At 43.1% G+C, this 16,792-nt stretch overlaps 1 protein-coding gene across 3 annotated transcripts in view; it reads right to left on the bottom strand.

The window, feature by feature from the left end:
* The window catches only part of LOC147422262 (nuclear transcription factor Y subunit B-3-like), a 33,980-nt gene extending 26,725 nt beyond the window's left edge, over positions 1-7,255 (bottom strand). The window contains exons 1-3 of one of the 3 annotated variants that reach the window (XM_086503307.1): positions 7,041-7,255; positions 6,925-6,958; positions 6,085-6,813 (exon numbers count right to left, since the gene is read on the bottom strand). In XM_086503307.1, coding sequence (XP_086359433.1) covers positions 6,100-6,783 — 684 coding nt within the window. In that variant the 5' untranslated portion in view covers positions 6,784-6,813; positions 6,925-6,958; positions 7,041-7,255 and the 3' untranslated portion in view covers positions 6,085-6,099. Of the gene's footprint in view, positions 1-6,084; positions 6,814-6,924; positions 6,959-7,040 lie in introns of those variants that run through there. The other 2 variants (XM_086503309.1, XM_086503306.1) reach the window with 2 other exon arrangements.
* Between the last annotated feature and the right edge of the window lie 9,537 nt (positions 7,256-16,792).

The following is a 16,792-nucleotide window of genomic DNA, read 5'->3' as shown; positions in this document are numbered from 1 at the left end:
TTCGCTAGAAAAAGCATCAACTAACACATCATCCTTGTGAACAATCACAGTTTCTTTATGCAAATCATCATGCTCGTGAGAAATCACATCTGGATCATGCAAATCATCATGCTTGTCTTTATCATCCAAATCATCATGCTTATCATTGTCATTCAAATCATCATGCTTGTCAGTCAAATCGTCATGCTTCTCAGAATCATGCAAATCCTGTGTGTCATGCTTTGGAGAAGAAGAGACTGAGAGAGTCTCCTTTTCCCGAATCTCTTGCATCTGTGCCTACACTTGAGAAAAGAGTCGCAACATCTCTTGCATTCTTGCTTTGTTCTCGCAATCAAATTCTGCTTGTCTTGCTTTGTTCTCGCGATCAAATTTGGCTAGACTTTCTTTTTCTTCCAAGTCGCACTGATGCTCTATGGCTGCCATTCCTTCTTCGTATTCACGATCTATGGCTGCCCTTCGTTCTTCGTAGGCCATTCTTTCTGCTTCTCTTTCTTCGCTATCTAACTGTCTTTCCTTAAACAACTGCTTCAACTCCTCCATAGGAGTTAGTGCAATCCTTGACGTAGATGGGTAAGGGGGAGAGTCGGAAAAACCTCCTGGTGGGGAAAATTCTTCTTCGCCTCTCTCATGCTCATCACCTCCAAGCGAAGTATCCATTCCGCTTCGAGTGATGACCATCCACTGAAGTCGTGGGTTCTTGTGGGTTCTTGTGGTCTGGGGTTCTTAAGTTCACGAGGAACTTTGGTTCTTAGGAGTCTTGGTTCTTAAGTTCACGAGGAACTTGGGCTCTTGAGGGTCTTGAGGTTCTTGAGGATCTTGAGGTTCTTGAGGTATTCTTTCGCTTGCAAACTGTGTTTGAGAAGGATCTTCTCTTCACCCGAGTTCTACTCCTTTCTGCCGGCGCACCCCTTGGCGGCCTACTCCTTTCTAATTGCTGAAAATCTGCTGAACTTTCGGCTGTTTTGGGTGGCTGAAAACGCAAGTTTTGGCTGCGTTTTTGGGTCTGATTTGGCTTGACAAAAACACTAATGTCTGCAGTGTCTTAGGGCTGAAAAGAAACGCTGTTTACCTGCTGTAAATCAGGGCTGAAATCGCTCCTGTCCTACTGTGCTTGATGTTGAAAAACCCTGAACTATCTGCTATGTCCAAAGCTGAAAAACGCTGAATGGGGCAGCCTTGCTGGCGTTAGTGGAAAACGCTAGGTCTAGGGTATGCTGGCAATGAGATGGTGTAATGAACGCGCCAGCTTGCACGAGACTGTTGGCGATGATCAAAACGCTATGCTTGAAGGGGAGGTTGGAAAAACGCCAAGGGCTTGAAGGTCTTGATGGTTCTTGCTGAGAAGGTGCCTGTTGAGCGGGGAGCTCCTGTTGCCTCTTCTGCCATTGAGTGCTAACTTGGGTTTGCTTATATACAAACTTAGCAAAATTGCCCTACCTACTTTTGTTGGGAAGTCACTTAAATTAATAAGTGAAAAATGCCAAAAATAGGTAAAATAGGCTAAATGCACTGGAAAATTCCCCTGACTGATTCTGATGGATTCTGATGGGAATGCTTATGATCATGTTGTGTGCAACCAAAGGATATGCATCTATACCAAGTGACTGAGCATGCACGGTCTACGAATAGACTCACAAAAGTGCTAGATCACTTCTAATCTAGACTTGACTGGACTAATCATGCTGTAGCTTGTCCACGGACACATAGGGTTGGATGTGTCACGTGACAATGTGTTTCGTTATGTCACTCAATGCACTATATGTCAAAAGGTAAAAGCTCCTCGGGGTAAGCAACAAGGCCTCTTGCTTCCGCTGCCTATTCCCCATGGACCTTTTCAAGATATTTCCATGGATTTTGTGATTAACCTTCCACCAAGTTTGCATTCCAGGAACACTCAATGTTTAACAATTGTTGATCGTTTCAGCAAGTTTTGCATGTTGATTCCTTGTAAAGCCACGGTCACAGCACAAGATGTGGCACGGTTGTTCATTAAACATTGGTACCCCCTCTGTGGTTTGCCAAAATCAATTGTTTCAAATAGGGACGTTAAGTTCACGTCCAATTTTTGGCGCACTCTCTTTGAGAATTTTGGCACTAAGTTAAATTTTTCATCAGCTTTTCATCCACAGTCAGATGGTTAGACAGAGATTTATAATCAATTGGCTTTTGATGTTTTAAAGTCATACGGGCATGATCAGCAGGCTCAGTGGGAGCTCTATCTCCCATTGGTTCAGGCTATTTTGAATGACTCTTTTTCTTTTGCCATTGGTCGAATTCCGTATGAGGCAGCTTTTGGCCGTCCGTTCAAGTCACTTTTGACTCGCTCGGTCAGTCAAATGCCGATGCCAATGCTGACAGTCAGTCATTGGATGAGATCTCTGAGAGTGTGAAGCTTCGGCTAAGCAAGGCTCAGGAATCTTATTCACGACAGGCTAATAAGCATCGTCAAGATGTCTCGATCAAGGAAGGGGATTGGGTGTATTAAAGAATCATGAAGCAACGTCTTAAGCAAGTTGTCTTTTCGTATGTATGGTCCTTTTCCAATCATTTAAAAGATAAATGAAGTTTCAATGAAATTGCAGTTGCCTAACTCATGGTCAACGCACAACGTTTTCCATGTTTCTTGGTTGAAAGTGTTTCAGGGAACACCTCTAAAGGACATTTCGGAAGAAGAAGAACCGGAGATCATCGATGAAGCTGAAGTCATGGAGCCGGAGCGAGTGTTGTTGCATCGGTTTCGACATGGTTCGAAGAAGCAAGTGAGACAATACTTTTTGAAGTTCAAGGATCGAGGGACCCACGAAGCAGTGTGGGAGTTTTTCAAGGATTATCCAGAGTTGTTGGCAGACTACAAGGAAGCCATGCAGCTCGGTACCAGTACCTTACTTTAAAAAGGAGGGGATGTCACGTGACACATACAACCCTATGTGTCGATGAACAAGCTAAAGCGTGACAAGGGTTCAGCCAGTCCAATCAGTTTAGCTTAGGAAGTGTTCTAGCACTTTTGTGAGTCTGTTCGCAGACCATGCATGCCCAGGCATTTAGAGTAGATGCATATCCTCTGGTTGCACACCACATGATCATCAGCATTACTATCAGAATCCATCAGGAGCACTTTCCAGTGCATTAAACCTATTTTCCCTATTTTTGACATTTTTCACTTATTATTTTAAGTGACTTTTGTTAGGAACTGAGTAGGGCAATTTGGGTAAGATAATATATAAGAAACCTAGGCTAGCACTATTTGGCAGAAGAGCAAGGAGAACACAGGCCAAAGGCAGCAGGTTCCTCCTCTCTCTCTCTCAAGCAAGACTTCCCCCCTTGGTGGCGGTTTCCTCCAGCAAGGCTGGAAGCGACCACCTCTCCTTGGCATTTTTCATCAAGACCATCATCGCCATAGAATCCTGTACCCTGGCGTTTTTCAGCATTAGCCTCATCGCCCCCTTTCCCTAGCGTTTTCAGCAGCGCCATAGCATCAGCAATTCAGCGATTAAGCCTCAGAAATTCAGCATTTAAAGACGAGCCAAACCAGCGTTTTTGGAGGACTTCAAAGGCCCGCAAGTCAGCGTTTTTTAGGGCAGCCTAAGGCACTGAAATTCTGCAGCAAACCAGCGTTTTACTTGCTCCAACACTTGCGTTTTTCCTGCAGCAGATTTCAGCCCATTGGCGTTTTTGGACAGCAGAGCAAGCCTATCAGTTTTCAGCCACCGAGTCAGTCTCGTCATCCACATCGTCGACATCGACTTAGCCCTAGACTTGCATCAGTTCTCATTCATCCACTTTGTACCAGTTTGTGCAATCAATAGTAGACTACTCTCGCCAACGAGAGTAGGGCCTTCGAAGGAGGATTTTACAACGTCTCTGGTGTCATATTCTCTTCTCTCTATCTCTCAGTCTCATACAACTTCACGCATAGTGTCCATTCACTTTTGTTGTGTTCATTGCACTTTCTCATTAAGAACGGAAGGCTCTCCCTTCCATAAGAAAAAGGAACCTTGAGCACAGTTCGGAGCACTCATCTTGAGCAAAGTTCAACATTCATTCTGCTACACCTTATAGTCGACCACAACGTTGCTCGTGGTACCAAGGGATTCCTAGAAGGGCGTCACACCCTTCCAAAGGCATGATGTAAAAGTCCTCGTGTCCTACATACCCCTAACAATGCAAACGAAGTTTGCCAATGACAGGTGTAATGGCAGCATCCCGTTCGGACGCCGCTAGAACTGCCTCCGCCTGTGGCCCCATCCTGTCGGGCGTAATTCCAAGTCGAGCTGCCAATTCTTGTGAAATGAAGTTGGCCTTGGCTCCTCCATCAAAAAAGATAAAGGGCTTCCTCGTCTTTTACTTTGCCCCACGCGCAGCAAAGTTCCATACTTTCGTCTATTTGACTCCGATCGGTCTCTATACAATCCAGTACCAGTCCTGCTTTTATCTTATCTTTTTTGCCACATTCTTTTGCTGCTCTGGAACTCTCTGGCCTTTCTTGAGATTGTCCTCGCATTGCCTTTTTAGGGCACTTCGCAAAGATGTGTCCTTGTTCTCCGCAATCAAAACACTTCCCCTCTTTGAGATATTCAATTCTCTGTTCCTCGGTCAATCGAGGTCATGTGTCCTTTTTCAGCAATTTCTACTTCTTTCTATTGTCTTTTGTTGAGTTATGTCCAGTCCTTGGTGTTGAAACTTCATCAGTGGGGTAGGTCAAGTTACCAAATGTATCGAGAATCCCCGCTCAGCATGTCCCATCAGTTGTTGTGTAGACTCTGACTTCTGCTAAAGACAGTAATCTCGGATCTCTTTGGGAAGTCCACGGCAAAACCGCTCGATTTGCTCTTTGAAAGTGACCTTCTTAAAAGAAGAGGTCGGTAGAAAAGAATCCCAAAACCTTTCACAATAAGCATCCAAAGTGTTACCCTTGGTCATCCGAAGATAGTTCCAAGCGGTTCTCACATCTCGTTCGTACTCCTAAGTCAACCAAGAAGAAATAAAGAGCCGTATGAATTTTAACCACTTAGTCGGGGCTTCTCTCCTCAAAAGAAGAGTGGACCACCATGTTCGTGCATTTCCCTTCAAGAATGATGTTGCCCTCTTGATCTTGGAGTGCTCTGAGTAGCGCCCTCCACAGAATGCTATATCAAACTACTGAATGAAAGCTAAAGCCTTGGGAGCATCTCGGAATCCTAAAAAGGATTCAAATTTCATTGAATGTCCACCCTCTTTTAATTCCTTAGTCTTTTTGCCCTTATCTTCAAGAAAATCATACTAGTTGGCTCTGTAAAAGTGCTTCTTCTTTGCATAAAACATGTGATCATCGGAGTCCAAACTGTCAAAGGATGACTCCTCAGTAGAACTGTCAGAAACTGGTCGGAATCTGACCTTCCTTGCCTTTTTCTTGTTCTTTCCAAAATTTTAAGTATACTCATACATGGTCCAGTCGAGGGTCATCACACATGTTTCTCACCGCTCACACCTCGCTTTGAAGCTTATAGAGCTCTCCCAAACTCTACGAGACCCTCGACTACAAGAGAGTCGCATTTGCTCCCAACACCTCCATAAATCACAGCAATCAAGGTTGTTTGCTGCTAGATCTTCCTCCTTTAAAATCCCACCTCATTCACGACCAGAAGCTGATAAAAACGCACTTTTCTTTATGTTTATTGTGCCACTTAGTCACTTTTGGGTCACAATTGCTTGTATATGTGAGACTCTAGACACATTTAAACTTGTCCAAATACCTTTAGTGTGGTCCGCATCATTATTCTAAAATACCTCAAAACATAATATCTTCAAAGACAAAGCCTCAAATACGTAATCAACCCTTGTCTACAACCTTTAGAGCTTGCCAAAAAGGACGTACCACTTTATCGTGCATACCTTCACACACTATCATAAATATGACACCATAAAAACAATAGATGCAAACCTATTGAAGATACTCTAAATTATACCTCCCTATATGAAACAAGCTAGCTTAGGTGTCTAACGTGGAATGCTATTAGGCAAAGTCAGCATGCCTTAGAAAGGCTTCAATCTCCATTCACCTTGTGCCTAAGTAGTCTTTCCAAGAGCTAGCCCTACAGTCAAGCAATTATGCATTTGCACCTAAACATTTAAGTCTCCATCATGAGACGTGGCAGTCCAACTGTGGGACAGTGATGCAACAACATTGCAACTTGAGAGCCGGAAAATAGTCAAAAAAAAAAAAAAACACTCGGTCACAAACAGCTCAGGGCAATGGGAAGACTTGCCTGCACTTTGAGGTGGAATTTGGTATGAAGCTGCTTGAACATATTGATGCTGCTGTGGGGAATACATGTAGTTGCCTGCCATAGCCATACCATTTAGACCACTACTATTCATTGTGTTAGCATCCTTCCCTATGCCAGGTTCACCTTGTTTAGCCATGGTAGCCTTCTCACCTTCAAGCTCTCTATATTTCTGCAAGTACAACTTCAGTGGCTCAATGTAATCCTCAAAGCCAAGGGTACTCATGGCCCACAGCAAATCATCTCCATTTACAGTCTTGCGCTTTTCTCTCTGACATTTGTCAGATGCCTCTCCAGTGATAAAGCTTATGAACTCAGAAACGCATTCCTGAAGAGTCTCTTTTGCATCCTTGGAGATTTTTGCATTTGCTGGAAGCGCCCTCTTCATAATCCTGCTTACATTGGCTATGGGAAGGAGCCTGTCTTGCTCCTTAACTGAGTCCCCGCCACCTCCATAGTGCCCACCCGATTCCTCATCTGACTGATGCCCACTTTCAGGGCTGTGCTGACGGTACGCCATAAAGTAAAAATATTTATCACTTTCAAAGCCCTGTAAGCGCAGAGAAATCACTTCATCAGGGTTAATCGCAGTAGTTGTTTTTCTCTGCAGAGAAGACGAAGATAAGAAAAGCCACAAATCTTAGAGAATATAGCAGATAACCAGAACCAGGACCAGGACCAATGCAATCAACAGACTGCAAAATTGATTAGTAAAGGGGCTCAAAACCGCAGTAAACGTAGGGTTACGAAAAAAAGCAAAAACGCACAGAACCATACCTGGAAAACAAACCCTAAAGCGCAGATGAGTCGAGAGCTCTGCAACTCACTTGAGCTTAGTGAACTGCGAGTGCAAGAAGAGGTGGGCGGCGATGGAATTCGAGTCTCTGGGTACAAGGTGGAAATCTGCAAGGAAAAAGGAGGAAAGGCCACTTGGCCCAAAAGGAAGAGGCAACCCGCAGGACCCCGCTCCCGACTCGCGATAGGCTCAGAAATAAGTAGAGCTACAAATGCCCGCGTGGGGTACCTAGGGTATAAACTTTATTTTTCCCATTTCATGACACGTTGAGGAATCAAATGTACATCTGATAACTCACCGCAGTGTTCGGGAAAAATCTTTTTTCCAAGCATACAAAATTCCTTTCCTTGAATTTTCCAAGAGGAAATTTTTGAAAAATTAGTTTACTTTTTCAGGTTTTCACTATTTTTCTTTTTTTTTGGGTGGAATTTCTCCGTTTCCCCTTGCCCTCAACCGGCATTTTAGAGATTCAAAAGGGCACGATATTAAGCTGAGACACATTTTTCCCGAACACTGACTCACCAAGAGAGGACTTCATTACGGATGTCAAATTATCGACCTAGTTGGCGGACATCCGTATATGTATTGCTAAATCTGGAAGGAGATTCAATTTTTAACAAGTGATAAAATCACGAGGCCTGCCATGGGAATTTGACTAAAGAGCCATTTTAGAGTCTCATATATCCACAAAAGAAATTCTTTACCAGTAGTAGTCAAAGAAAGTCTTGTGTGTACAATTGTGACTTAATGTGCTGCTTTTTTTGAATAATATCCTAAACAACAAGAATCTATAACGATTCGCTGTCGCAATTAGGGTATGAATATTGCATTTTCTAAAAATAATTCATCGTCTTCTAGAAAAAGAGAGAGGAGAGAAGAGAGGCGGAGAGGGAACGGCCTTCACTTCGCATATGATAAAAACAGCATAGAGCTTCCTCGCTAAAGAAATGTTGGACATATCCTGCAATCAACGCACTGCAAGAGACGACATTCGGGATTTAAGTGGGCAGAGGGGACAGCGCCTTTGGGGGAAGGGGGGAGGGGGGGGCTAAAAGGGGCTCTGCACAGGTGAAGGGTGACGCACAGAGTAGGAGGAGGGGTAAGAGAGGCAGAAGGGGGTGGAGGGGATGATGCCTCCAGAGGGAGAGGGGGCTATGTGCAGGCACAGCATTAGCAAGAGGGGGTAAGAGAGGGACAGGGGGAGGGCATCGAGAATCTACAAAGTATTGGGTTTTTTTTTAAATAGAGGCCATTTTCGTACTTTTCATACTGGCTACATTAAAAATAAAATAGTATTATTGGCTTCATTCCCCCCGAATATTCCCCGCCTTCTACCCACTTCAAAGAGCAACCTTTTCGCACACACCCCCTCTGCATACTGCCCCTTCCTCTGGTTGACCCCTCCTCCCCCTTCGCTGCTTACCGCTTTGTGCTCTACGGGTGCTCCCCCGCCCCAACCCTCTGTGTTGCCACACATGAGTCCTCTACCTCTGCCTTGCAGCATGACACACGCGATGCTCGCAGAATTGAACCATACGGACAAGAGAGTTGCATGGTTCCATGCCTGCGCAAAGAGAGAGAGAGAGAGAGAGAGAGAGAGAGAGAGAGAGAGAGAGAGAGAGAGAGAGACCTCCCCCCTGCCTTCTTACCTCCTCTCAACTCCCCCTTCGTTCCCCTTGTCATCTTCCCTCATGTCCTCCTTCCATGTTAGTCCTCCCTCCGCCCCTCCTCGAGCCAAAAACTTCCAAAGGTAGTTCGTTTACTGCTCTTGTGTGCCCCGCCCTTACAAATTGGACGAAACACACACACACACACACACACACACACACACACACACACACACACACACACACACACACGGATGGACTGCCTGTGCTTCATCCTCCTGCACTCCTTACTTGCAACCATCGGAGACTTGCCCCTGCATTTAGCACATAAGAGAGAGAGAGAGACATGCGTGACTTAGAACATTCCAGAACTCTATAGAGCGAGAAGAGAGAGAACCCAACCTCCTTCATCTTTTGCCCTTCGTTCAGACCGCATTACTTTCTGATTCCAATTTTTAACAGTTTTTTGAAAGAAGCAACAAAAATCAGTCACCTACATTTGCAAACATATTACACTAAATGTTTTGTTCTGCAGTATTGTAGGCTGAGACTATTGATGTTCTCTCTAATCTTGGCACCCCCTCGCAACAAGAGGTTGCCCTCTCTTATGCGATTTCTTGCTCTGGTAGTTGTGATGGCCTCAACCCGTCTTGCTCAGGTATTGATGGGGACGGCAGCTCTCTCTCTCTCTCTCTCTCTCTCTCTCTCTCTCTCTCTCTCTCTCTCTCTCTCTCTCTCTCTCTCTCTCTCTCTCTCTCTCTCTCTCTCCGCCAAAGGCCAATGGATGATTAAGCTCCAGTATGACAGATTATCACCCCCTCCGCCACCTGTGGCACTATCTACCTCTTCGCCTCCCTGTGGCTCACAATGCCATGTATGCCTTTCCTCATCTGGCTCACAACTCCTAGCTCGCCACCGCGTTCCATGCCACATGAAATAGGCCCTCGATAATAGAGTAAAAAACAGATCTCGTGCATCTTCTTTCCATGATTCAGTGGCGATGTCAATATTGGGTTGTCTTACTAATGAGTACCTTCAAGACGAATTAATAAAAAAGAAAATATATTTTTAATTAAAATACATATGACATTTGTCACTAACAAAAAGAGAACACATCCTTATGGCCTTAGCCCTTTGGGCATGCCAAAAAGATTAAATTTTGAATTATCAATGCGCATATATCGACGCGCATACAGACACCTGCACTGACGCGGGTTCTCTTCTCTTGTTTCGTCCCATTTTTTCAAAAAGTATGTTGCTCTCTTCTTCTCCCTTGCTTCAGATCTACTTCAGGGGGACTTCTCGAGCTTCAAATCTCCACTCATACACTCGTCCGCAACAAGAAGGTGACATTATTTCATACATTTATAGTAGTTTTTTTTTATGTGACAGTGTGTGTGTGTGTGTATGTTTTTTTTTGTGCAAATTTGGTGCACGTGGCGGCTTCACTTGCATTTTGTGCTCACTTAGGCCGCTTGTGAGTGCACTATTCTTTCTTTTTTTGCATACACACACATGCATGCACATAATTAAACATGTAAATAAATAAAGATGCACATAATTTAACACACTACGTGTGTGTGCACAGACACACACATATACACACCAAAAAATTTAAAATTTTATATTAAATAAAATTTTAAATTAAAAAAATCAAATTCGTTATTTTCAACAAAAAAATATCATTCAAAATCAAAAAAATAAAATTTGATAATAAGAATACGTTTGAAAAAGAATCATTCATAAGTTATTTCAATTCTGTTTAAATCAATTATACTTAAATAAAAAAAATTGTTGCTTTTTTCATGTTTAAATTAAAACTTAATTTGTTTAATACGTTTGACTATTTTAATCCGTTTAGACCTAAATGTTTAGGTTAAAGTGTTAGGGTTTGATCATTTTAATTAGTTTAGAACTTGTCGCTTAGGGTTGGCTAGCTACATGTTTTAATCAATCGGCTAAATCTTAGCGTTTGGTTGTTTCAATCCGTTTAAAACCGTTTCACTCCGCTTAGAGCTAGCCGCTTAGGGTTAGCGGCTTTTGGTTATATGGCCGTGTTTGGGGACGGTTAGGGTAGGTCACATAAATCTGGTTAGGATTAGCGGCTTAGTGTTCGACCATAATAGATGGCCATGTTCGAATGGTTAGGGTAGGTTGCGTAAAGCCCCTTAGGTCAGGCCGCTCTAAATCGGATTAGGATAGTGTTTGGCCATTTCCTTGGGTCAATGGCTTCTGGTTTGGCGGCTAATAGATGTCCATGTTTGGACGGTTAGGGTAGGCTGTGTAAAGCTACGTAGGTTTGGCCACTCCAAATTGGGTTAGGATAGTGTTTGGCCATTTCAGTCTGCTTAGGGCCGAGCTATCCGCTTAGGGTTAGCGGCTTAGTATTTGGTCACTAATAGATGGCAACGTCTAGACAGTTAAGGTAGGCTGTGTAAAGTCGCTTAGGTTAGGCCGCTCGAAATCGGATTAGGACCTTGGAGCGTTGGGGTAGGTCGTGTAAAGTCGCTTAGGTTTGGCCGCTCCAAGTTGGATTAGTGTAGCATTTGGCCATTTCATTTTGCTTAGGGCTAGCCACTTAGGGTTAGCGGCTTTTGGTTTTTGGCCGTTAATATGGGCGTCGTGTTTGAACTATTAGGGTACGATGTGTAAAGTCGCTTAGGTTAAGCCGCTCTAAATCGGATTAGGAGAGTGTTTGACCATTTCAATCTGCTTAGGGCTAGCCGCTAAGGGTTAGTGGCTTAGGGTTAGCGACTTATGGGAATGGGATCGTGCTAGCTAGGGTGGATGAAAGAGAAACATAGTGCAAGTATGTTGGTGTGTGTAAGCAAGATTATTACTCAAGTGAATTAGGTTCCAAGATAGATTAGCTTGAACTCATAAACACAATCTTGAGTATTGACTTAGCTTAGCGTAGGCTCACCATAGACAAGCATGTAATGCAAACATGAATTGCGTTGTTTATTCATGAAAGTGAGCTTTAAGTAGCTCTACAGTTTGACTCCATTACATGTGGGATAATTCCCCCTCTTCCCTCCTTCACTCAGACTTTAGGATAAAACCCACACTTTACAGTCCTTCCCTTGGGATTTGGACTAGGACAAAATACTAAATATGCAATATCCACTAAGGATGATAAGTTGGTATCCACACAAGATGATAATTTCCACACTGGAAAATAGAAGTCCTCCCCTACAAGTAGAGAGGCTGCATCTTCAAAGTATGTCGTCATTGAAGACAAGGTTGTTCTCGCCTTTGTCTTCTTTTTCGTCCTCTACCATGTGAGTTGATCCTTTGATAGGTCTCTTCCCTTTGTAGCTTCTGTTGTTGCTGCTACTCCTGCTGCTTTCTCCGTTGCTACTGCCTCCATTTGAGTAGCATCGTGAAGGAGGGTGTCCCTTCTTACCGCATTTGGTGCAAGGTTTGTTTCTTTTGCTACATGTCCCATTCTTCCACATTCATAACACTTTCTTCCAGTTGATGATGTCGATGGAGAATTTCTTTCCCTTGAGGATGACGTGACAAAGTCCCTCCTGATGAAGTTAACGAGTCTTTTTTATTTCTTTCTTTTGCTTGAATTGAGTTAATGACATCTTGGAAAGGTGGAGCCGATTCTTCTTCTTCAATAATTGTGACTAAGTGGTCATAAGAGGATGGAAGTGCACTTGAAAGTACGGCCACTTTGTCATCTTTTGGTACTTCGTATTGGATGTAAGTGAGATGTGTGACAATGCTCTTAAGCCTATTTACCAAGCTAGCAATGTCCTCCCCTTCAACCATAGTGACCTTGTAAAGTTGTCTTTTGAGGCTAACCTTATTTCTTTTAGCCCTGGCTCCAAAATTACTTTCTAGGACATGCCAAGCTTCATGTGCATGCTTACATTCGTCTATGAAATGCACATAGTTGTCATATAAGGAGGTGATGATGATTCCTAACGCTTGTTCGTCTTTGGCCAAATTTTGTGCACTTGCTATGAGTGTAGATGCCCTAGTGTGCACTCCATCGGTTTCAGCTTGTTGTTCTAGGGTTGTGCTGATAACAAACCATAAACATTTTTTCATTAGGTAGCTCCTTAACTTTGTTTGCCAGGTGTGAAATCCTTCTCTGTTGTACCTTTCTATTCCCTTCTCTCCCATCGTGCTAATAGAGGGGTCTTAGCTTAGGAGACTCTCCTAGCCAGTGTCTACCTCTTTACACGAGCACAAATTCCCCTTAGGAGATGATAGAAAATTTATTTGCAAACTATTGTGCTTGGTTGCAAAATTTTAGGGTTCATTACGCGAGAGAGAGAGAGAGAGAGAGAGAGAGAGAGAGAGAGAGAGAGAGAGAAACCCCTTTTTGTGAAGCTCCTCTTCACTGGAGTGAAGCCCCTCTTCACAATAGAGGAATAGTGTACTTTGCTTTGAAGCTTCAATGATGAATTTGGCTTTGAGTGGCCTTGATGAATCTTAGATAGACTTGGAGTTTTGAGACCTTGGCTAGGTGCTCAAGGCTCCCTTTGTGTACTTTGTGGGACAACACCCCTACGAGTATTGAGTGCTTTGGAGCTTGAAGGCAAGGTTTGTTCTAGGTTGCCATGGGAAGGGGGGGACCTAGTTTTGAAGGTTGCTTGGTGACCCGCAAGAATATCAAGGGCCAGATAGGGGGTAGCAAGGGACGAGAGAGTTCGTGGGAGCACCTTCTTGCGGACCCAATGCGCTTTTAGAGCCGATTGAAGGCCATTTGGCGTCCAGAGGTGGCTCAAGAAAAAGGTTGAGCATGTGAAAGTTCCCTACGACCCGACCGAGAGAATACATTGCAGTTTACTGCCATGCTCACGTCCATCCACGTTGCTTTGTCGAAATTCGGATGGCTTGAGCCCACGACCCCACACACACACAATTTCTAGTGTGTTGAGCTAGACCAAGGGACCCCCAAGCTTCCACGTGGGGAAAAGCCAAAGAAATACAATATATTCTCAAGCCTGTAGTGCTTCACAGAAAAATACACACACACACACACACACACACACACACACACACACACACACACACACACACACCTATGTTAAGCAAGGTTTTATGGCATGGGGATGAGGGAGCTCCTGAGCTCGGTTTGCAGAGCCAAAAAACTTGTCGGAAAGATTATGTTGAGAGCTTTGAGATGATGTAAGTAATGCAAGGAAGGGATGGAAGTCAATGAAATTAATTAAAAGGAGAACTCAGCAAAAATTGACACAAAAGGGCAATCTAAAATGCAACCATTGATGCAAAAGTGCATGTTAGCAACTCCTAATGATGATTAATCCTCCTTCATCAGCATAATGAACATGGGTAGTGGCACATCCTTTCAAGGGTGCATATCCCATTGTTGATTAGCTTCAAAAGAGTGATTAAAATGTGAATAAACAAAAGGGAAATTATGCAATGCAAAGGAATGCTAATCCTACCAAGTGCTAATCACACTAACACACAAATGCATGGCAATAAAACCTTGCTAGCATACCACCAAAGCTCTAATACCACTTGATGGGAATGGGATCGTGCTAGCTAGGGTGGACAAAAGAGAAACATAGTGCAAGTGTGTGTAAGCAAGAAAGTGAATTAGGTTCCAAGATAGATTAGCTTGGACTCATAAACACAATCTTGAGTACTGACTTAGCTTAGCGCAGGCTCACCATAGACAAGCATGTAGTGCAAACTTGAACTGTGTTGTTTATTCATGAAATTGAGCTTTAAGTAGCTCTACAACTTGACTCCATTACATGTGGAATAATTCCCCCTCTTCCCTCCTTCACTCAAACTTTAGGACAAAACCCACTTTACAACGACTTTTGGTTTGGCTGCTAATAGATGGCCATATTTGGAGCGTTAGGGTACGCTGCATAAAGTCGCTTAGGTTTGGCCTCTCCAAATCGGATTAGTGTAGCGTTTGGCCATTCAATCTACTTAGGGCTAGCGGCTTTTGGTTTGGCCACTATAGATAGCACGTCGTGTTCGGATGGTTAGGGTATGTTGTGTAAAGCCACATGGTTAAGCCGCTCTAAATTGAATTAGGCCAATGTTTGGTCATTTCAATTTGCTTAGGGCTAGCTGCTAAGGGTTAGCGACTTTTGGTTTGGTCGCTAAAAGATCGCCGTATTTGGAGCGTTAGGGTAGGCCGTGTAAAGTCGCTTAAGTTTGGCCGCTCCAAATCGAATTAATTTCGCGTTTTGCCATTTGAGTCTGATATCTAATAGGGTTAGCGGCTTTTGGTTTGGCCGCTAATAGATGGCCGTGTTTGAATGGTTTTGACCGATAAGAGTTTTAGGATAGACTGTTACATATTAGGGTTTGTCCCCGATCTACATGCATTGTCATGTAGATTTGGTGTGTACTTATGTCGTATCTATGAATATAGGCATTGACCAATAAAGACGAAAGTATGCCAGAGATGTGGCCTTGTCTTAAACCCATGTAAACTACACTATTTCAAAAGCTCCATGGGTTTTGAGAAAGGCAGAGGTAAAGAAAGTCATATCTACATTCAAAACTCCTACTAAGAGCATGCGATGCTTGAAAATAGCTTTTACTAAAAATGAAAAACTAAGTGGTCTTAAGTTTCATGTAACAGAGCCAATGGTTTTCTTGCATGTAGTAAACCAATGCCTATGAGGTGTGACATGCAACGAGCACCCAAATCAAGAATCCATGTATGGGATACTTCACCACTAACAAGGAGTTCAGCTAGCATAGAAATATGCAATGAGAGAGTTTCAGGTACATCATAAAAGACATCATTATTTTTTAGTCAGCATATTAATGTCTTGTGCATTATTGTCATCTTGAACTATGCTCCGTTCTTGAATCTTAACCGAACTCTTTGGTTTCTCCTCTTTATCATCATGATCTTTGCCTTTACCTTTTCCCTTCTCTTTGTCACGCTTTATGTGACCAAAATTATCACAATAATAGCATTGAACATTGTGGCGACTACGAAACTTTGATCTACCCTTTGATGCATCTCTAATGCCCTCTTTCTTGGACTCACATTGCGAAGAACAATCCTTACATTCCTTATCATCCCTTTGCACATAATGAGCTTCGCCTTAATTTGAGATAGTCATGGTCTTTCGACGCATCTCCTCTGACAAAAGTGCACTAGTAACATCATCATATTTTAGCGTACCATTAGGAGAAGAGCTACTAACAATTGTGCAAAAGATATCCCAAGAGGGTGGCAATGAACAAAGCAAAAATATTGCTTTCATCTCATCATCAATGGTCATGCGTTGTGCACGAATCTGAGCAAAAAGAGAATCAAAATCATTGATATGGCTGGCAACGCTAGCTGACTCCTTCATACGAAGGTTGAAAAGTTTTCATATCATGAAAACCTTATTGCCAGCCATATCCTTCTCGTAAGTGTTGCATAATTTCTGCCATAAAGCATGAGCAGCTCACATTGTAACACTGAAAAGTACACCGACTCACCAAGGGGCAGTCTAATCGTAGACCTGCATAGCTCATCAAGCTCCTCCCACCTGAAATTGAGTCATGTGCATATCTTCAGTTCTAGCTGCATAGGCAATAGACAACTTTTGCTTCTTTTGGACAAGCACATCATGCATTTGGTTCTTCCAAAGTTGAAAATTAGTGCCATCAAACTTATTTATGCCATACATGTCACGGTCTTTGCTAGTAGACATGGTGACAAAACTACCAAAAGATTCTGGGAAAATTTTGGCAGAGTCTCCTTTGTATTTGGGACTATGTCAACCAAAATACGAAACAAAATGACCAAGTATGTCACTCACAAAGCATAAAAAAGAGCAATGCCTCTCAAAAGAACACTGTATAGAGACCAATTGAGGCGCATAAACTGTCAAATTGACCATTGACCGCCAACTTGGCGTCAAAAGCACCTATACCACTCTATACATGTCCTATGGCGAGGCCTCGTAAGGGATGCTCCAGCTACTTGTATCACTGAAGGTATCTCCACATTTGAGAACACCCCAATTGAATGAAAATTTTACGCTATCAACCCTCAACAATGTAGGTTATGCAGCAAAACATATAGCCAAGTCTCAGAAATGGCTATCATCCGAACCAAGCCTCAGAAATGGTCGGGACTGTCGTACTAGCCAAAATATGGCTCCACAAAA

Source organism: Adiantum capillus-veneris, chromosome 27 (genome assembly GCF_014529385.1).
Source record: "Adiantum capillus-veneris isolate H3 chromosome 27, ASM1452938v2, whole genome shotgun sequence".
NCBI classification, from domain to species: domain Eukaryota; kingdom Viridiplantae; phylum Streptophyta; class Polypodiopsida; order Polypodiales; family Pteridaceae; genus Adiantum; species Adiantum capillus-veneris.
Note: the sequence above shows the minus strand (reverse complement) of the source record. Positions and strands in the feature narration are given on the sequence as shown.